The sequence below is a fragment of the Gopherus evgoodei genome, chromosome 9 (assembly GCF_007399415.2).
Source record: "Gopherus evgoodei ecotype Sinaloan lineage chromosome 9, rGopEvg1_v1.p, whole genome shotgun sequence".
NCBI classification, from domain to species: Eukaryota; Metazoa; Chordata; order Testudines; family Testudinidae; genus Gopherus; species Gopherus evgoodei.
The window spans coordinates 5,622,981-5,643,654 of record NC_044330.1 but is presented as its reverse complement, the minus strand read 5'-3'; the positions used below and the strand labels follow the sequence as shown (position 1 = coordinate 5,643,654).

Genomic DNA, 20,674 nt, shown 5'->3' with positions numbered 1-20,674 from the left:
AAAATCAGACATAAAAAAAATACAGAAGTGTCCCTGCACACTATTACTGAAAAATGGCCGACTTTCTCATTTTTACCATATAAGTTTAAAATAAATCAATTGGAATGTCAATATTGTCCTTACATTTCAGAGTATAGTATATAGGAGCAGTAGAAACAAGTCTTTGTCTGTGTGAAATTTTAGTTTGTACTGACTTCGCTGGTGCTTTTTATGGAGCCTGTTGTAAAACTAGGCACATATCTAGGTGAGTTGATGTACCCCCCGGGAAGACCTCTGCATACCCCCAGGAGTACATGCACCCTTGGTTGAGAACCACTGACCTAGACCACCCTGCTGCTGGATTTGAATGCTTTCACCGAGCACAACACAAGCACGGAAATTTCTCAGATTACATTGACAAACAAGAACAAATCATGAATTTTCCCCCGAGACTCTCTAAAGGTAATGAGATTCCATTCAAGAGATGCGGGAAAAACCATAGAACGGGGTGGTTTCATCATAGTTGATTTCCTATGCAAAATTAGTCAGCACAGCAGACACATAGAAGCAAAGTGGGTCAAGGTGAAAAAGATCCATGTGCTATAGATCATCTATCTAATCATCTGTCATAGGTTTTTCTAAGGCCTCTCACACTGTGGTATCTAATTGTCTTCTAGCCCTCTTCCTTGCCAAACTGGCCTTAAGATTTTCTGTATACAGTTCCCTTGTGTGTGGGGGAAGCACCTTCTGGATATAACATTTATATTTAGTCCTCTTCATTTTAGACAGTTATAGTTTGGGAGATGGGATGGCAGAAAAATCTACCATCATCATCTTCTTCAAGCTCTTGAGCGTGGGCACAGCCTGGTACTCTTGTTGGCAGTCTCAGGTCATGAAGATCTCTCTCTCTCCCTGGATAACTCAGGGGATTGATAATGGCCTGTAGGCTGTAGGTCTGAATCCAGGCTAGATGGGTGATGAATCAAAATGGCTGCCATCTAATGGCTGTTCAGCCTACGGGAACTGAGTTTGGAGGCCTCACTCCAGTTCCCCATTGACAAGTGTCCCCATTTCAAGCCATTGGCACGAGCTAATGCCCCAGTTGGGAATCTCAGCTGAGAAGCCAAGGAGCAAATGGAGACCGGGGGGTCCGAGAGACCCTTTCACCGCTAGAGGTGACCACTTAAGGGCAAAGGCTAAGAGGACCTGGTAGGGGCTTAGAGGAAGTGCGATGTCCTTGCTGTCTGGATAAACAGAGGAGTCCAGTGTCTGGGGCTGTCAGGATGGGAGCTGTCACCAACTCTATAAAAAGTCAGAATAAATAATACAGAGATAAGCGCTCCCCCAGTCACAAGCAGAAAACGCAGAGCAGTTTGCCTGGCAGGAGCAACCTGTGAGTGACGTCAAGCGTGTGGCAAAGGAAATGCAGCTCAGGGCCCCCTCCCCCTTCACTTGTGGTCTTGTGCCTCTGACCCCTAACGTTCTGCTGATGCCGCTTTCTCTTCTGTGTGGGTGAATGGCGCGTGGGAACCTGCTGAGGCTCCTGGGTGCAGAGAGGGGGAGCAGGGCTGGGCGCAGCTGTTGAGCTGTGTCGAAGAAGGAGGAGGGGAAAAATGGGGGCGGATGGCAAGGAGGGTTTCCCTCTCAAGCTGAGACGGGTACGTTTCATTTCCACTTCTGCTTCGGCTGCAGTCAGTGGACGGCTGCCGTGCAGCCTCCGGGGGAACAGTGCCGCTGGGACAGGAGGCACGAGGTGGCCTGGTCAGGACGCAAGCCCCTGGAGTGTCCTCCCGCCACGCAGCACAGGCATAGCAGCTTGTATCCTGATTGGTGCATCGCACGTGCAGGGGAGGAAGCCGACCCCCAGAGAGCTCCTGGTCCCTCGAAGGCGACGCCAGGGAAGATGCTCGTTATTGTGGTCGGCATCTGTGCGGTGCTGCTGACCTGCAGGCCAGTGCTGCTGCTTTCCCAGCTTGGTATGTATCTAGGCGGCATGACACACTCACGGTGCTCCTGAACACAAAGGCGGTGTGGCTTATGCCTGGCGGGGAGCGTCTGCTAGGCGTAGAGCCGTGCGAGCGGTGGAAACAGCCCTGGCAGCGAGAAGACAGGAAAGCCAAATGCTGGACCTGAAATGCCCAGGCTGCCAGCATCCGGGAAGAGCCCCCAGGGTAGAAACAAATGCAAATGTTTGGCATGGATGTGGGGCCCCGATCCGGCCCCCATCACAGTTCAATTTGAAGGGAGAAGCCTGAGAATAGTGGAAGGGGAAGCAAATAGTGGGAGAGGAGGCAATGGAATGGCTAGATGTGTTATATTAAAAGTTGGATTTGGCAAAACATTTTGGAGCTTCCCCCGTGCCCCTGTCCCTGCCCCTGAGTGCCCCCTTCATTCAGGGTCTGATCTCTGGGGTTCAGGCCCTTAATCCATTGTTGTTCAGAGGATCTTCTGAAAACGGAACATGGTACGGGCTGGTACAAAGCATGGGGCTGAGAGTCAGGACACCTGGGATTCTGTGCCTGCTTTGCCCCTGACTTGATGTGTGGGCAGGCCGCGACCTCTTTCTGTGCCCTGGGAGGCCCATCAGTAAAAGGGGGTTAACGGGATGTACCCACATTTGTAAAGCTCTCTGAGATCCATAGGTGACGAGCCCAGTCAAGATGTCATGGGGAGAAAAATGAAACAAAAATCTGTGTGTGTGTAAGTGACTGGCACCTTGTGCTACGGGAACAATAAAGACTCTGGCCTGAAAGTCATTGTCTGGCTTTGAGGCCGAGCTAAGGAAAAAAGAAATCAAATAAAAGGCATGAGAAAGCACAGAAATCACATCTGGCAGAGCCAAAATGAACTCCAGTGGGTTCGAAATGTGGTAAAATGAGTTCTGGAAACGAGCACTTTCAGGATTTTGTTTTAGAACTAGTAAAAAAATAGCAGGGTCGGGTTATAAAGTCCTCTGCCTGCTGCATTCAGTGCAAACAGCTGCATTTTGTAAAAAACAACAACAACCCCAAATCTGCCTAATATTTTCTAAGTCAAATAAAATCCAACCACACAAATTAAAACACACTGACCAGTGCAAAACCCAAACAAACTCCTTTGCCTGCTTATTAATTATTATGATGATGTGTGTGTTACCATAGCACTAGCTCACAGTCATGGCCCAGTATCCTGTCCCAGGGCGAAAGGACAGCCCTTGCCCCAAAGAGCCTACTATGGGAATCTGCAATGATTCCCCAGTTGTCTCTTCTTATTTGAATGTCCTTAGTCATTTATTCATAACCAGGGGATATGCCGCGTCACAGCAGACCAATTGTCCTTCTCATAAAGAAGCCTCATAACTTCTGTAAACTTCCTTGCCTGTCTGAAATTTCCATAAAAGCTGAGGGAATTGTGTGCTAGCATTCAGGATTTGATCCAGAAGGTTTTGATCTTCTGTGTTTAATAAAAGGGATTTGTATATTTATTCATCTCTGGGGCTTTCAAGGGGATTGTCAACTCGGATCACTGGCTTTTGTAATCTGTGAGAGAAATGCCCTGTTACTGCTTTTTCCTGGGAAATCAGAAAGACCATTAATTTAACATCTGTCTCTCAAGCTGTGTGAGTAAGGGACTCAAGTCAAAAATCTGGATTTAGATCTGGATTTCAAACACTGTCATCTAGACAGGCTCAAGACCTGCTCTAATCTGGATAGAAAGATTTATTGGGGAAAGTGCCCGAGAAGTTTATTATCAGTAATTAATGACAATAATTGTGGGGTGGACTGGGAACCTCTTCCTCCTAATGAATCTAGCCCCATTGGCTTCAGTCAATGGAAGTAAAGGGTTCACAGTCTGGGCTTGTGTATATAAAGCCATTGCCTCCTCCAGTATTTTGACAATGATGCTCATAAGCAGTTAAAATACAATCATAAAATAGGTCATGTCAAATGTTAATTAATGGCTGGGTTAACGTTAATGTCCCTAGAGACATGCTGCAAATGGCTGCAGCCTGTACACTCCTGTAGCCTAAATATGAGCTCTGCCCACCAGTGTGTCCATCTGCAAGGCGGTGCCCATTCTGTTCTTGGCTCACTAGCGTTTATCAGCTGGGCATCCTTGCAGGAGTGCATGTCCCAGCTTTTGAACAGTCTCTGGGAGGAACCCCTTTAATGTGCCAGACCCCTCTTCCTTCAGAGTTGGCCATGCTGCCTGACTGCATTTTAAACTGAGGAACTCTGCTCAGGACTGCTCCCCTCCTCAGGGACTAGTTCACCTCACCTCGTGTTTGCAGTGACGCTCAAGCAGTGTAGGATTTGTTAGTCTCCTGGGACACAGCACTCAAAGTCCTTGGGTTAGCGCAAAGAAATAGAGGTGAAAGCGTTGTCCATTCTGGTCAAGCCAGAGCAATTCCCCAGCCAAGCTGTAGTGAGCTCCATTTCCAGGCTCTGTCTCTTTCTGACTTCCTTAGTCAGTCCCAGGAGAGAGTGTAAGGCTGCCTGCCATGACTTGAGAGCATGAGTATCAACCTCAGGGCAGACTGCCAGGAAGCAGGGCCCAAACCTCAAACTGGCTGTGAGCTCTATATTTAGATTTCACCAACCAAGTGCCAAGTATAAACTCCTCAGGCACCATAACAGCCTCAACATGGAATCACGGACGGTCCCCTTGGGTTCTCCGATCTGTCTCACCACCCAGGTGAACCTGCCTCTGTGATGGATGGTTCCTTACACCAAGAATCACAGCAACATTCAGGTTACTTTCTGACCCAAAGGACCTGTCACCAGGGCTGGGTCCAGGGTTTTTGCCGTGCCAAGCGGCGGAAAAAAAAAAAGCCACTATTGCTATTGGTGGCAGCTCCACCGTGCTGCTTTCTTCTTCAGCGGCAGGTCCTTCCCTCTGAGAGGGACTTGCCACTGAAGAGCCCAACATGCTGCCCCTTCCCCTTGGCCGCCCCAAGCACCTGCTTGCTGAGCTGGTGCCTGGAGCCGGCCCCGCCAGTCACTTAGGCCAGGTGAATTGCACCTTAGATCTTACACCAAAGACAATCCCATAATAAACTACGTACAGATTTATTAACTATGTAAAGGAAACAGGAGAGTTATTTACAAGGCTAAAGCAGACAAACCTAGATACACAAATGGGTTATGATCTTAAGTTTCAAAAGATAGTAAAAGCAAGCTCTCTATGTCCTTTATGGCTACCCCAGACTAAGCACTGGGGATCTCTTGCTTGTGCCTAAAAACCTTGTCCCCCAGAGTCCAAGCAGCATGGAGATAGTCAGTTCCTTCTCTTTGGGGTTTTTCTCCCGCTCCTGCCATAAGCTCGGGGCTGCAAACTCAGCAGATGGGAGGAATTCCCCTGCATGACTCCTCGCCATGCAGGGTGTGGGGGGAAGAACAGGAGAACTGAGTCTTTTGCCCCTTTTTAATGATAACAGTTGGGCAGGGCATAACACCTTCTGTAGAGATCAGCACTTTGTACTAGTTCATGTCTCTTTCCTGTCTGGTGATTTACACAGTCTCAGAGGCTCACAACACAAATATTGCCTTACGTTATGGGGTGTGGATGGTATAAGTGAGATTAATGCAGGCAGTGCCTCACCAGCATTCAATAAAGTCGAAACACATTCTTATAATTCTTACACTTATTTTAATGCTTCTAACACACAGGGGAGCCTGATGGTTACAGCCCTGTTCCTGTCAGGCATGGGGATCCTGGCATGAGCTGGCACCTGGTCTGCCAGCATCACAGAGAGCCAGAAACCAGCTCTTTATTCCCTGCCAGTCATCCCTCAGCCCTTTGTTCTCCAGGCCAGGCCATGCTGAGTTCACAGCCCTCGTGCACGGATGCCCAGCCGATAAACACTAGTGAGCCAAGACCAGAATGGGCATCTCTGTGCAGATGGGCACATGGGTGGATATCGCTCGTATTTAGGGGACAGGAGCATCTGGGTCATTGATTGCTAGGTGTGAGTATGCTTCCCATTGGGGTTTTCCATTGTCTTCTCGCATTTTCCATTGATCTGATTTGGTCTTGGCCAATTCTTTGAATGAGCCATGCAGTTTGTTCAGGCAGCTAAGCGACTCCTATGTCTCTTAGTCTGTCCTGAGATCCAGTTTAATTCTTTCCCCTTTGCTGGGTAGCAATGCCAAACATGGAGGAAACTGAGGCACACAGGCTTCATGTTACAAAAAATTCCCACTTTGTCACGGGAGCTCCCACAGAGATGGAGCCTTTCTCTGCTAGGCAGCCAGTTCAAGTCACAGGCTGGTCACTGTCCGCCAGCAGCTGGGTGACCTCAGGGAAAGGAGCTGGTGGTCTCAGTCCAGGGCCTTGCGGGCACGTCTGACACAGTTTCTGGCAGTCTCAGGGGAGTGGCTGAGGACTGCAGTTCCCTGGGAGGTTCAGCTCTTGCTCTGATTCTTTGGGGCGATCCCTCCAGGGCTGAGGCATTTCAGATAGGTTATTAATGATTGCACGGGATGGGGGCAGATGGGGCCAGTTAACACTTTATATAAAATGATATTTTAAAATGATCATGATGATTACGATTGGTGTTGCTGTTGTTGCTGTAATGCTTAGAAACACACAGTCAGAGAGGTGTCCCCCTTCTGCTAGGCCCTACGCAAATACTCAGTGGAAATACAGCTCCTGCCCCAGACACTTCACTGCTGAGGCTAAGGGTACGTCTACACTATGGGATTATTCCGATTTTACATAAACTGGTTTTGTAAAACAGATTGTATAAAGTCGAGTGCACACGGCCACACTAAGCACATTAACTCGGCGGTGTGCATCCATGGTCCGAGGTTAGCGTCGATTTCTGGAGCGTTGCAATGTGGGTAGCTATTCTGTAGCTATCCCATAGTTCCCGCAGTCTCCCCCACCCCTTGGAATTCTGGGTTGAGATCCCAGTGCCTGATGGGGCAAAAATCATTGTCACAGGTGGTTCTGGGTAAATGTCGTCACTCATTCCTTCCTCCGGGAAAGCAATGACAGACAATCATTTCGCGCCCTTTTTCCCTGGATTGCCCTGGCAGACGCCATAGCATGGCAACCATGGAGCCCGTTTTGCCTTTTGTCACTGTCACCGTATGTGTACTGGATGCTGCTGACAGAGGCGTTACTGCAGCGCTACACAGCAGCATTCATTTGCTTTTGCATGATAGCAGAGATGGTTATCAGTCATTCTGTACCGTCTGCTGCTATTGTAAATTAGCAATGAGATGATGGTTATCTGTCGTTCTGCACCGTCTGCTGCTATCATGGGTGCCCCTGGCTGAGGTTGGCCGGGGGCGCAAAGGCAAAAATGGGAATGACTCCCTGAGTCAATCCCTCCTTTATGGTATCTAAAAATAGAGTCAGTCCTGCCTAGAATATGGTGCAAGTGTACTAGAGAACCAGTGTATCAGACAGCACAGCTGCTCCGTGTCAGATCCTGGACAAATGATGAGCTACATGCCATTCACGGGGGGTGCCCCTGCAACAACCCCACCGGTTGCTTCCCTTCTCCCCCAACCCTCCTGGGCTACCGTGGCAGTGTCCCCCCCATTTGTGTCATGAAGTTATAAAGAATGCAGGAATAAGAAACAGTGACTTGTTAGTGAGATAAAATGAGGGGGAGGCAGTCTCCCGGTGCTCTGACAGTCCAGGCAGGACATTAAGTGGTGTGGGGGAGAGGAGCTGAGCATCCCGCTGCTATGATAGTCCAGGCAGCACAGAATCTTTTCTTTACACAGGAAAGGGAGGGGGCTGATGGAGCTCAGCCCCCAGTTGCTATGATGAGGATAGTTACCAGCCGTTCTGTACCATCTACTGGGAATGACCAGGAATCATTCCTATTTTTACCCAGGTGCCCCCAGCCGACCTCACCTGAGGCCAGCCAGGAGCACTCAGCAGCTATCAAGCATACTGTACTGTCTGCCACCGGGGGGGGGAAGAGGAACGGATACTGCTCTTTACTGCCGCAGCATCACGTCTACCAGCAGCATTCAGTACACATAGGGTGACATTAAAAAAAGTCAAGAAACGATTTTTTCCCTTTTCTTTCACTTGGGGGCGGCGGAGGGAGTAAATTGACAAGCTATACCCTGAACCACGCTAGACAATGTGTTTGAACCTACAGGCATTGGGAGCTCAGCCAAGAATGCAAATACTTTTCAGAGACTGCTGGGGACTGTGGGATAGCTGGAGTCCTCAGTACCCCCTCCATGAGCGTCCATTTGATTCTTTGGCTTTCTGTTATGCTTGTCACGCAGCACTGCGTAGCCTAGAGATTTTTTTCAAATGCTTTGGCATTTCATCTTCTGGAACGGAGCTCTGATAGAACAGATTTGTCTCCCCATACAGTGATCAGATCCAGTATCTCCCGTACGGTCCATGCTGGAGCTCTTTTTGGATTTGGGGCTGCATTGCCACCCGTGCTGATCAGAGCTCCACGCTGGGCAAACAGGAAATGAAATTCAAAAGTTCGCGGGGCTTTTCCTGTCTACCTGGCCAGTGCATCCGAGCTGAGATTGCTGTCCAGAGCGGTCACAGTGGAGCACTATGGGATACCGCCCGGAGGCCAATACCATCGATTTGCGGCCACACTAACCCTAATCCGATATGGTAATACCGATTTCAGCGCTACTCCCCTCGTCAGGGAGGAGAACAGAAACCGGTTTAAAGAGCCCTTTATATCAATATAAAGGGCCTCGTTGTGTGGACGGGTGCGGTGTTAAATCGGTTTAATGCTGCTAAAATCGGTTTAAACGCGTAGTGTAGACCAGGCCTAAGGCAAGAAGCAGTGGGTAGGTGAGGCAAGCAAGGTGACAGGAATGGATACAGGCCAAGACTGGGGGGGGCGGGGGTAGAGGGGCCAGTGCAACTTTAAGAAGCAGGGCCAGTGCACCTGTGCTGGGTCAGTGCTGGCCCCAATGGGCTATAAGAGGAGGCCAGTGGGGCCCCTGGGTGAATCAGGGCACAGAGTCAGTCTGGAAAGGGGTCAGGGAGAGAACAGATGTGGGATACTCACTGGGTATAGGGAGAGATGCCAGAAGCGGGAAGATCCCTGGGAGTGACTACGAGGGCCCCCTGGGACTGGGTCGTGACGGTCCCGGTGCAAGAGAGACCTGGTGAAACAGGCAGCAGAAGAAAGGCTGGAGATGGGAGCTGCCAGAGACGGCGTGTTTGGGACCTGGGAGAAGGCAGGAGAACAGCGGAGGAGGTGACTGTTGCTATCTCCGGGCTAGAGCGCTGGACCCCAAGGAACTGGGAGAGGGTCAGAGGGAGTGACGGATGTTCCCATTGGGAAGAGCAGGGTTGCAGTCTGATTAGGACTGGGGTGGCTGTCCCGGGCCAGAGGAAAAGACAAGGACTTACAGAGAGTCTGGACATGGTCCAAGGTGCCTGCCAGGGTTAGGTGGGCATTGAGGGATAAGATCTCTTGAGTTTTAAAGACGGCTTATACTGCGTATTGGAAATGGATAGTGATTGGGACTTGAGGTTATGGACTTATTTGCATCATGTTTTTTTAATGAACTGTCCCCAAGGAAGGGTATTATTGAGGCAAGAGAGCCTGGCGTAGAGCACTTGGGTTACCTGAGGGGGAAACTGAGGCACATATGCCTGACATGCTGTGGCCTGCTGCATGAGAGTTCTCTGCATCAGGCTGCTCAGTACTTGAAGATCAGGTGCCTTGAAGGTGTCTATAGTCGGGCACCTAAAATAACTATTCACTTTAGAAAGCTTTGGCCCTAAGGGGTCTGTGTGTATGATCTAAAGTCCACTGTCTGCCTCTCTACATCCTTGAATCATCACTTGCCTCAGTCCTGTGGTGACGCCACAGGCCACGCTCTACCCTCAATCGTTGGGCCAGTCCGTGCAGCTGATGTCAATGGGAATGACCACGGGCTAAGCACAGATATGCTAAGACCCAGAATTCGGAGGTGAGGGCATCAGTCTGTGGCTACAGAGTTGATTGTGTTATTACCCCTTCAACACCCAGCTAAGAGAAGAGGTGACAGAGAGTGAGAAATGAGGCAACACGAGTACCTTTCCAACTAGCCATGCAGGCTTCTCAGGGCAGGCAGGATAGCTTCACGCACCCTGATTTGAATCAGGAACACAGTCAGTTATGCCCCCACCCCACCCCGTAAATCGACTCTGCATCAGTTTCAGCTGCTGGCTTTCTGAGGCAAAATCAGCCACAGAAAGGATGACTAACCTGGTATAAAAATAGATCCTAATTTTCATATGAAAAAGCTGGAAGTTCCTCTGCGGTCAAGTGGGTGTAACTGAGAGCTGAATCGGGTCCTGTATAAACATTTATTAGAACAGTTATTACCAAACGTTAGCTAGATATTTAGCACCAATACCAGACCCTTTGCTGTCAAGATCCCATTGATTTCAATGGAGTTTGGCCAGCATGGCTTTGCGGTACATACAGATAAAGAGCTTCTACTTGGGAAGGTAGACACAACAAACAGTTAATACATACCTTTTAATTCTGGCAAATATCTGCAAAAGTGACTAGAGATTTTGAGGGCCTGGCGTGAGACACCCGAGTGAGCCCCACTCATCGGGAACTCTGCAGGACATGGAGCTCTCCGGGAAGTTTCCAAGCTCTCAATGTCCAGAGGTTTTCAGAACAGCCAGTTGCCAATGAGGTAGGGGAAGGTGAAGCCCTTGTTGACTCTACGTGGGCCGCATACTGCTGACAAACAAGGGAAAGAACCTATGCTAAATGTTTTAGCTTTAAATTCTGGTCACTGCTCTGCACACACACCATGGAGGAGACAGAGCAGTAATCACCACTTAGATTCACTACACCTTTTTGTCTGATAATAATGAGTCAGTAATGAATTAACCAATTAATTACACATGTGCAGCACTTTTCATCTTCCCTAGGCTTTACAACACTCTTCTATCAGTCGGTCTCAAAGCCCTTTAAAAAAGAGGGATCGTTATTCACATTTTACAGGGGGGGAAACTGAGGCAACTGACTTGCCCAAGGTCACCCAACCCACCAGTGGCAGAGCCAGGAATGTAACCCAGCTCTTCTGAGTCCCAGTATAGTGCGCTACCCACTGAATCACACTGCCTCTCTGTGCACCTTTGAGGTAGGAGGCTCAGTCATAGACTGAGAATGCAGCATCACCAGCAAGGACCACACAGAGCTTCCCAATCCCTGTGAGACAGGCACAACAGGGACAGGGGTTGAATTTCCTTTTGTCTAAGGGGAGCAATGTTTGCTGCGCTGGAGCATACTCAAGGTTAACGGTTCCTCAGGCTGTCAGAGAGCACATACATTGGGGCTGGATCCTCCCTCTGCTTTTAGTGGTGGGGAGATTGGGAAAGGCCAAAGATCAAAACACTCCAGGGCAGGGACTGCCTTTATTCTACTCATTTGCACAGCGCCTTGCACGAGAGGGCCCTGATCCTTGACTGAAGCCTCTAGAGGCTCCCAGGCTATCAATCATTGTCTGTTCTGTGTTTGTAGGGCACCCAGGGCAGGGGGGCCTGGCTCAGCCCTAGGGCTGCTGGATGCGACGGTAATACAAAGAATAAATAAATAATAATGGTTGTGCAATGTGCCTGCGAGGTCCATCAGTGCATCGGCTCCTGCTGATCACAGTGTCCTGTTCTTTGTTTCTTTCCTTTCTCTGAAACAGTGACGTTTTCCCCGGAGAAGCTATCCGTGCCTGTGGGCGACACAGCCAGCTTCTTCTGCAGTATCTCCACGGCGAACTTCCCTCAGTCTGATTATAGTCTAAACTGGTACAAAAAGATCAATTCCACTCACACACAAAAAATTGCCGAGTTTAATGGGAATGAACATGAAAACCAAAAGAAATTCCTCCTTGTCAACCATACCTCTTCTGTTGAGATAAAGATTCAGCACCTAACCGAGAATGACAGTGGCGAGTACTTCTGCGGGCTGATCGCTTTCTCCTCGCCCAGTAAAGTGGTGGAAAGCAACGTGTCAAAGCTCACAGTTACAGGTTTGTTTCAAAGACAGTATAATAAACAAGCTTGTATGGGTGTCTGCCGCAGCCCTCTGCTGCAGGGGCTCAAGATTTGCTACAATGCTCTGTTGGTCTGTGGGCTGACTGATATTTCCAGTCTAGAATCCCCCTCGGATGCCCTAAGAAGCTAGGTTAGACTGGGAGGTTCCCAGCTGCTCAAATCAATCAGCATCTCTGGCTGTGGAGTTTGCTTCTGCTGGTGGTCAGCCAGAGCCTTCGCTTGCTGCTCTGCAGGGCATATGTCGGGGCTCCTCTTTCCAACCAATGTATTATGGTAGCACCCAAAGGCACCACTCTGGGACCACGGCCCCTAGGGCTAGACACTAACATGTGATTTCCTGACCAGAGTGAAAGTAGTAACAGTCTCTGGTGTGACGTTTACAAACCACAGGGCCACATTTCCAGCAGCTGACCTGAATCAAGGCCAAATCTGCGCTGGGGCAGGCCCCACTGCGTTCCCTGCGGGTAACTGAAAGCAAGTTGCTGGGGGAGAGCTTGACCCACATCAGGCACCAGGTGCACAGTGACAGTGCTGCAGAAATAATAAACCGTGGCATTTTACCCGGCACCTGTCACTTGGCCAGGGCTATTTTCTTATTTTACTGTCCTACCCCAGCTAATTATCTGCTGCCACTGTAAGGACCTCTCCTCCATGGCCGCATATTTCCCGACACCACAGTCAGCAGGGAGGTGGAAGCCCTAGTCCGTAAGCATCTCTCGCCCTTCCGCTAAAGCCCAGCTCCTTTAAGTTGCATGTTTTGGATGCTGACGGCTCATGCCCCCGACAACCCTGATGTCTATATTTATGTAGCTGTACTAGAAAAGGGTATTGCAGGTGGAGTTTGAACTCCTGTAGATCTAAGATGCATGGGACAAGCAGGGACTATTATTATTATCTATTATGGAAGCACCGATGAGCCCCCATCATGGGCCAGGACTCCATGGTGCTAGGTGCTGCACAGACACAGATCAAAAAGCTGGTCCCTGCCTCACATAGCTCACCATGTAACATAGGTGCTGGAACTAGGGGTGCGGGGTGTGTGTGTGCAGCCCCCCTACACCCCCTGCCTTCAAATGCTTTCCATTATATACAGGGTTTACAGTTTGGTTCAATATCTCTGAGCACCTCCACTGTACAAATTGTTCCAGCCCCCCTGCCGTGTCAGAGTGCAATACCTTCACTCTACAGCTGGATAAAACTTTTCAATCCCATTTTTTGGGGTCAAAAGTGGCCTTTTTAAGAAAGGAAAAATGTTGTGAAAAACCATTTTGGTGATGGTTTTGATGGAAAACATAGAAACAGTCTTTGAAATGGTTATCGGCATTCTCTTGTTTGTCAAAACATGGGGGGACTTTTATGCTCACCTAAAGCATATTTGTCAGTAAACAACGTCAGCGACCACTTGAGGAATCTTTTTGATTTGAAAATGTCATGAAAGTTTTTGCAAAAAAAAAAAAAAAAAAAAGAGAGAGAGAGAGAGAAGAGGCCATTTGGAGCCTGTGAAATGGAAACATTTCAATTTGTTTTGTGAATTAAATCCCCCCCCATCCTCAAATCTAGCAGCTGTAATTGCCTTAGTCCGTGTGACTATGTGCCCCTCTGGCAAACAACTCAAGTGACTCTGACAGCCTCCTACTTACACACAGCTAATGGGTTTACACCTGTATCTCCGAGGTCCCTCAATGGCTATTAGTCAAGATGGTCAGGGATGTAACCCCATGCTGTGGGTGTCCTAAGCCTCTGACTGCCAGAAGCTGGACGACAGGGGATGGATCACTTGATAATTGCTCTGTTCTGTTCATTCCATCTGAAGCACCTGGCATTGGCCACGGTCAGAAGACAGGATACTGGGCTAGATGGACCTTTGGTCTGACCCAGTGTGGCCGCTCTTATATTCTTATCTCAGCTGATACAGATGTGTGTTGGGTGCAGAGGTTCTGGGTTTGGCTGCTAATATTGATGGATGGTGCCTGTACATATGTGGCCACCAGTTCATTACACAGCCTTACACTGAGCCAGAGCCTCTTCCCACAGACCCTGTTACCCCGAACCGCCGGATCGAATGGGGGAGGGGGCACTGTGTTATTTTGAGTACAACTGTTTCTCCTTGCCTTTGTTTTGCTCAAATGAAATAGAAGCTGGAGCTAAGCAGGGAGCCTGAACTGATTGGGTGGCGCTGTATAGATGAGAATCAGAGATCTAGGAAGACAGGATTGGAAGGGACACGCTGGGTCATTGAGTCCATTCCCCCGCTATCACAGGCAGTCCCATCATATGACCCCACGGTGTGACGACAGCGCCAGTGCTAGGTCTGACAAACTGTGAAATTCACGTCTGTCCAGCGGGCTGGTGCTAGCCGGGAACACCAGTTAAGTCCTGCTTACACCACAGGTTGAAACTCAATGGGTGTAGGGCTCCCTTAAGAGCTGTTAACTCCAGCCACGGGGTGCAAGCGACACATCAGTGGTGCTGAGGCCGTGCCGTGGCCCCTCTGTGCGGAGGCAGGGTGGGCGGCTTGTCGTGCTGGAGGAGAGGACGTGGTTTGCTTTGTATTTTACAGAGACTGTAGCATTTCTTCTTTTTTATTTGCAATTCCCTAGAAGGAAGGCCCACCACTGTTCCCAATGTGACTGTTGACAACCCGGTGGACGACTTTAAAGTGCCAGTCATCATTGGCCTGATCATCGCCGGGGCCGTGCTGCTCGGGCTGATCACCTACGTGCTCTTCATCATCACGCGCCGGACGGGAGGTGCGTCGTGGCAGGGCGCGTGCGGCCCTGACAGTCTGTAGCCCTTCCCCACTGGTGCCTCCATTGGAGGATAGCCAGGGCTAGCTGGAGAAAAAAGGGTGGGGGGCAGGAGGGGTGCTCAGGGACTGTGGTGAGCAGAGGCTGGTATAGACGGACCCAACAGGGCCACTGTGGATGGGAGGGCTAGCTCAGTCATTCTGCCTCCATCCCGAGAGGTGCTGAGTGCCATAGAGCTCGGCAGGCCGAACGCTGAGGCCCTTCCGCAATGTTAACTCAGGTGAAATTCCCCCTGGCTCCCCTGGGAGTGGACGGTGCTCAGTGCCTCCCAGGCTTGGGCCCCAAATCTCTGACATTCCCCCAACCCCACATTAGATTGGCTTGGCCCATTGTAGGGCCAGTGGAGGGACGGTACAAGGAGCCTTCCCCCTGCCTGGAGCCCCCGTGTAAAGGGCAGTTAGCCCGCAGCCCCGCAGGCCCATGCCCAGCTCCCTGATTGGGTTGGGTGGGGCCGTGGCCTATGGAGCTGGCTGTGTGGTCCCAAGGGTAGGTGTGGTGGGTGCCCTCCCAATGGAGTTGGGGTCGTGCCTCCCAGAGCTCCCCTCCATGCTTCCCTTCCTCAGGCCTGGGCGTTAGTGAGCCCACGGTGGGCAGGGCTGTCTGAGTGCAGGATCCCCAGCTGTTCGGCTCAGCCAGAGCCAGGTAATGCTTGGCCGGTCCGTCGGCCTCACAGCCACTCAGTGTGGTGCTCTGTCCCCATCCAGCGGTGGCTGGACTCGATGAGCCTGCTGCAGCCTTGGCTAGCAGAGTGGGGGCGTATTCATTGTGTGGCAGGCAGAACGCCAGCTGCTGGCTACCAGAAACTGAGGGTGCAGCATGGCCAGGGAGACACCTGGCTGCTTCCCAGAGATCTGTGAGGACATTCCAGTCCACCAGTCCCAGCAAAGCTCTTCCCGTCTGGATACCTGGGCTGGTGGCTGGGATCCAGGAGCTCAGCTCCCTCACTCGCGCTCATGGGATAAGAATCTGAATAGAGCATAATAGGGTCTGGGCCTATTCAACTTCTCATGATTGGAGCGTTGGAGTAGAAAAACAGGGCACGATTCTCCCCACAGTGGGCCTCTGCTCCAGAACGCGGGGCCCAGCCCTACAGTCTGTGTGCTGGTGACTCTCCTGCTGGCTTTGAGGGGAGTTTTGGGGACCTATGTCTGGATCAGTGGATGCCGGCACACCCTCCAGTGGGATCTTGCTCGGGGAAGGGGCTGGTGTGGGGTGGAGTCTGTGCAGTCCCAGAGTCATGTGCAGGGAGCTGCAATGTTGCGGGAAGCGGAGCTAATTCTGACGCCCACTCGCCCTGTGATGTTTGCTGCAGCCCAGCTCCTGTGCCTGGTCTAACCAAAGGTGTTACTTTGCAGGGCAGCAGAAACCACAACGTGAAAACGCACTCTTGGTAAGTTCCCCGTCGCTCACGTGTGGCTGCACCGCTGTGGAGTGTTGCCAGGCAGGAAAGAACCTGGGCTTGTCAGGTCTTTGGTAGCAAGTGCCCAGATCCATGCCAGGGCCGCAGGCGGAACTGCACAATGCCACAGCTCCTCAGCCCAGTCCGAGTCCTTCAAGGGCCAGTGCCACCGGGAGAAACGAGAGAGAGAGAAAAGAAACAGAATGAAAGGCTCTTAGATGCAGCCAAAGTACTTTGGTTTGCAGCCAAAGTATCATTATTATCAATAATCGTAATGGATTGACTGTCTATTTATACGGCACCTTTTGTCCCCAAAGAGCCCCCAAGCGCTCTGAGCAGTGACACAAACGCTTCTGACACGGATCGCTAATGTGGTGTCAGTGTTCAACAGCCCCCTAGCACAGCGAAAAATATTGCACTGGAAACAGCCAGGGGAGAAAGCAATTCTCTGAGCTGGAGTTGGGCCAGGACAACTGGATTAACGTCCCTCCTTTTGATGAAAGGGCCATGGGTGTGTGGACCTTGATTGTATGTCAGGCCCCAAAGGTGGCACCCCCGGTGCATGATGTGTCCGACTGCCACGCTGGGGCACCTGGGCCAGCCTTGACGCACAGAGGAGTGCTCCCTATGAAATCACTAGCACCCCCTGTCCCTTGCAGACATCCTGTCCAGTTACTAGCCAAGTCCAATCCTCTGAGTTTGTGAGAGCTGATGGGATTACAGGGCAAGGTGCTCTGACTGCGGCCATGCTGGTTTCATAGAGTTGGTTGCTCTCTAGTAAAGCCTTATAGTGAGAGACTAAAGAAGCTCTGTCTATTTCGTTTATCCAAGAGGAGGTTAAGAGGTAACTTGATCACAGTCTGTAAGTACTTACTGAGCTGAAGCTGGACTGATTCAGAGCAGAAGCCAGGTGCATGTTTTTAATTCAGGGTCATTAACCACTGGAGCTGCCTACCTGGAGAGGTGGTGGATTCTCCATCTCATAGTGTCTGTAAATCAAGGCTTTTAAAAACATGCTCAAAGAGAAGTTCTGGACTTGAGGCAGGAATTACTGGTTGAGGTCCTATGGCTTGTGCTCTATGGGAGGTCAGAATGGACGGTCACAGTGGCCTTAAAAGGTCTGAATCTGTTAGTGTGCCTGCGTGTGCCGGTGTGTGCCTGCGTGTGCCTGTGTGTGGGGTACATAGAGAAGCCAGGTGTGTGTGGCTGTGACTCTTAGTAAAAATGCTCCCTTCTGTTGTTTGCGTGGCAGAAAGAACAGGTGACGACTTACACGGTGGATTATGGCGTGTTGGAATTCCAGCAGGATGAGCACACAGACGCTCCCGTGGAGAGTTACCCACCTGACAACACAGAATATGCTGTCATCGTGTTCCCTGAAGAGAAGCCGGTCACCCCAGAAAGGGGGAAGAAAACGAAACAGCAGAAGACCTGTCAAATCTGAGCGCAGCCCCGCTGATGGGTCAGGAGCCCAGTCGTGCTTCTCCTTCTGTTTTGTCGTCTCTCTACAGCTTTCTCAGAGACTTTCGGGCAGGAAGGCCTGGCGGCAGCATCTGCACTAATTGTACACGCTGCGCCTGGTTGTATGCCAGCCCCAACTCTCCTTCTTCTCCGTATCAAACAGCCACTCAAATGACTGACATTTTATGCAGCCTTCCTCGGGGTCCTTCCCTCCTCCAGCAGGTTGCAAGCAATTGTTTGCTGCTAAGGAAGGCGTTCAGTCAGAAGACACTTGAGGGTCTGGACTAATGGACATGTGGTTTGAGCCCTGTGCTGCAGTGGTGGAGAGCCACATTCATTCCCGGTCCTTAGTTTCTTGCGCTGCAGGAGGCAGCATGATCCATCCCTTGGGGGTGGGGTCGGGGGGAAAGAGGTAGAGTCGTGTGTCACTCAGCAGTTACCCTATTGGCCGGTGATGCTGGGCTCCAAAGAGAAGCCTTGCCAGTCCTCCTTATTCGTTAGGATGGTGATGGCAAAGCTGGGTCTAAAGGATGGGAGAGGGTAAACCGGTGGGAAAGGATGGGATCTTTAGGGCTAGAAGGTGGATGTAGGGGCACCTGCTGGAAGATGCTACCACAGACCGTTAGAGCCCAGTTCTGCCTTGCTTACGGGCTAGGGATACAAGCTGCCACCTCACAGATAAACTAATGCAGCACTGATATTTCAGTCCTTGGGCTCCCCAGCCATGCCAAACGGAGCACAAACCTGCCTCTTTTGACTTCCTGCTGGGTTTGACCCTACTAAGAAATCTTAACATTGGGAGAAATTTGTGAATGCATGCCAGTGGCTGCAGTGTAAAAGGATACTATGAAACAGATTGCAGCTCTGATGGGTTCTAATTGCCACAAGAGCTGTAGCACCCAGCTGAAATCAGCAGGTCCTCTTGGGTGCAGTGGACAGGAGAAGGTTGCTCCTTCTGTACTGTACGAGGTAGGGGCTTCTCCTAGCTTTGTGTGAGAAGCTGCGTTGCATGTAAGTGTGTATTTAAAAAGACTAATGGGAAATGTACTGTAATGTGTTTTTTTCCTTCTGTAGTGTCACATATTTGCACTTGAAATTTAAGAGCTCCGGGTAGATGGAGCCGGATTGAAACCAAATCAGGTGGAAATCCGACCCGTGCATGGGTGGAGGAGATAGCAAGAACGCTGAGCGATTCTAGTGAGGCACAGAGACTGTGAAGCTCTGACGCGCACTCTGGAGCACCTTACTTCTCGACCAGCCCTGCCAGAATCAATGGGGCTGTCGGAGCAGGAAGGTGTCGCTCCTGGGTTTCATGATCAACCTGAGGGCTTGATCTTGTTGAGTGGATGCTTTGCCCTTAGCTTCGGCAACATGGGGATCAGGCCCCAGGAGTTTACACTGAAGTGGTTGAAGGTCTTTGTGAATAAAAAGAAGCTTTAACTCTATCTTCAGTTTTGTTTATTGCTTCTGGACTAATACAGGAACTCCTCACTTAACATTGTCGTTCTGTTCCTGAAAAATGCGACTTTAAGCGAAACAATGTTAAGCGAATCTAATTTCTCCATAAGAATTAATGTAAATGAGGGGGTTAGGTTCCAGGGAATTTTTTTTTCACCACACAAAAGAATATATATAACAATCATCATCACTGTGTACCAGTATTATATATATGTATATAAGTATATACTACTGGTACCCAGTGATGATGATTCTGAAGCTTGGTTGAGGTGGAGGAGTCAGAGGGTGGGATATTTCCCAGGGAATGCTTTACTGCTAAATGAACTAGCAATTGACTGAGCCTTCAAGGGTTAACTCTCACACTCTATAAGGCAGCAGGAAAGGAGGGAGGGCAGACAGAGACACACACTCTGTGTGTGAGAGAAAAAACGAGCATTTCCCCTTTAAGTAGCTGACACCAGGCTTAAGTACACTGCCTTGTTAATTAAATCAGCTTGCTGAGACCTCTTGAGACCGCAGCTATGTCGTGTGTCTCCCCTGCTCTATGGAAGATGGGGTAAGTGGGGTGCAGGAGCAGGGGCAGACACCCTGACATTAGCCCTCCTCTTCCCCCCTTTCCCTGTACGGCAAGCAGGAATCTCAGTAAGCAGCTCCAAGGCAGAGGGCAGGAGCAGCACATGGCAGTGAGGGGAGGGACACAGCTGATCTGCAGGCAGCTGCTGCACAGGGAGTTTAGGGGAGCAGGGAGCTGATAGGGGGGCCACCAGCTAGCTGCAATGGGCTGCTCTCAGGGCTGGTGCAACCATTTAGGCAAGCTAGGCGGTCGCCTAGGGCTCTAGGATTTGGGGGGCGGCATTTTCTTCGGCAGCGACTGCGGCAGCCGGATCTTCGACCGCCCCGGTCGCCGCCGGCATTTAGGCGGAGGCAGCTGGGGCAGGGGAGCGTGGGGAAGGCCGCCTGCATCAAGTAAGGGGGGGGCACGCAAGGCAACTCCCTGCCCCAGCTCACCCCTGCCCTGCCTCCTCCCCGAGCACGCCGTGGCTGTGTCACTTCTCCCACCTCCCAGGCTTGCAGCGCCTAAGCTGATCCTCTTTAGAACAGCCCTTAACATATTTGAAGACTATCAGGTCCCCCATCAGTCTTCTTTTCTCAAGACTAAACATGCCCTGTTTTCTTAACCTTTCCTCATAAATCAGCTTTTCTAAATCTTCTATCATTTGTGTTGCTCTTCTCTGGACTCTTTCCAATTTAACCACATCTTTCTGAAAGTGTGGTATCCAGAAATGAACACAGTACCCCAGCTGGGACCTCCCCAGTCCTGAGTACAGCAGGACAATTACTCCTGTGTCTTACATAATACTCCTGTTAATACACCTCAGAATGATACTAGCCTTTCTCACTACTGCATCACACCGTTGACTCATATTCAATCTGGGATCCACTAGAACCCCAGTTAGTCCCTATTTTGTAGCTGTGTATTTGCTTTTTCCTTTCTAAGTGCACTTGTCTCCATTGAATTCCATCTAGATGAATTCAGACCAATTCTCTGATTTGTCAAGATCATTTTGAATCCTGAGCCTGT

At 50.4% G+C, this 20,674-nt stretch overlaps 1 protein-coding gene across 1 annotated transcript; it reads left to right on the top strand.

The window, feature by feature from the left end:
• Positions 1–1,671: 1,671 nt before the first annotated feature.
• Positions 1,672–19,032, top strand: PDCD1 (programmed cell death 1). Its single transcript, XM_030575661.1, has 5 exons — positions 1,672–1,955; positions 11,613–11,942; positions 14,568–14,717; positions 16,130–16,164; positions 17,426–19,032. Exons 1-5 carry the CDS (start codon positions 1,883–1,885, stop codon positions 17,615–17,617), a joined length of 780 nt encoding a protein of 259 aa, XP_030431521.1. The 5' UTR covers positions 1,672–1,882; the 3' UTR covers positions 17,618–19,032.
• The last annotated feature ends 1,642 nt before the right edge of the window (positions 19,033–20,674 follow it).

What these genes read in the sequence shown, in the direction of transcription:
- PDCD1 (XM_030575661.1), top strand. Translation starts at nt 1,883, where the DNA reads ATGCTCGTTATTGTGGTCGGCATCTGTGCGGTGCTGCTGACCTGCAGG. An exon ending in GTCAAAGCTCACAGTTACAG is followed by an intron (nt 11,943 to 14,567) that starts GTTTGTTTCAAA and finishes GCAATTCCCTAG; the next exon opens with AAGGAAGGCCCACCACTGTT. An exon ending in CATCACGCGCCGGACGGGAG is followed by an intron (nt 14,718 to 16,129) that starts GTGCGTCGTGGC and finishes GTTACTTTGCAG; the next exon opens with GGCAGCAGAAACCACAACGT.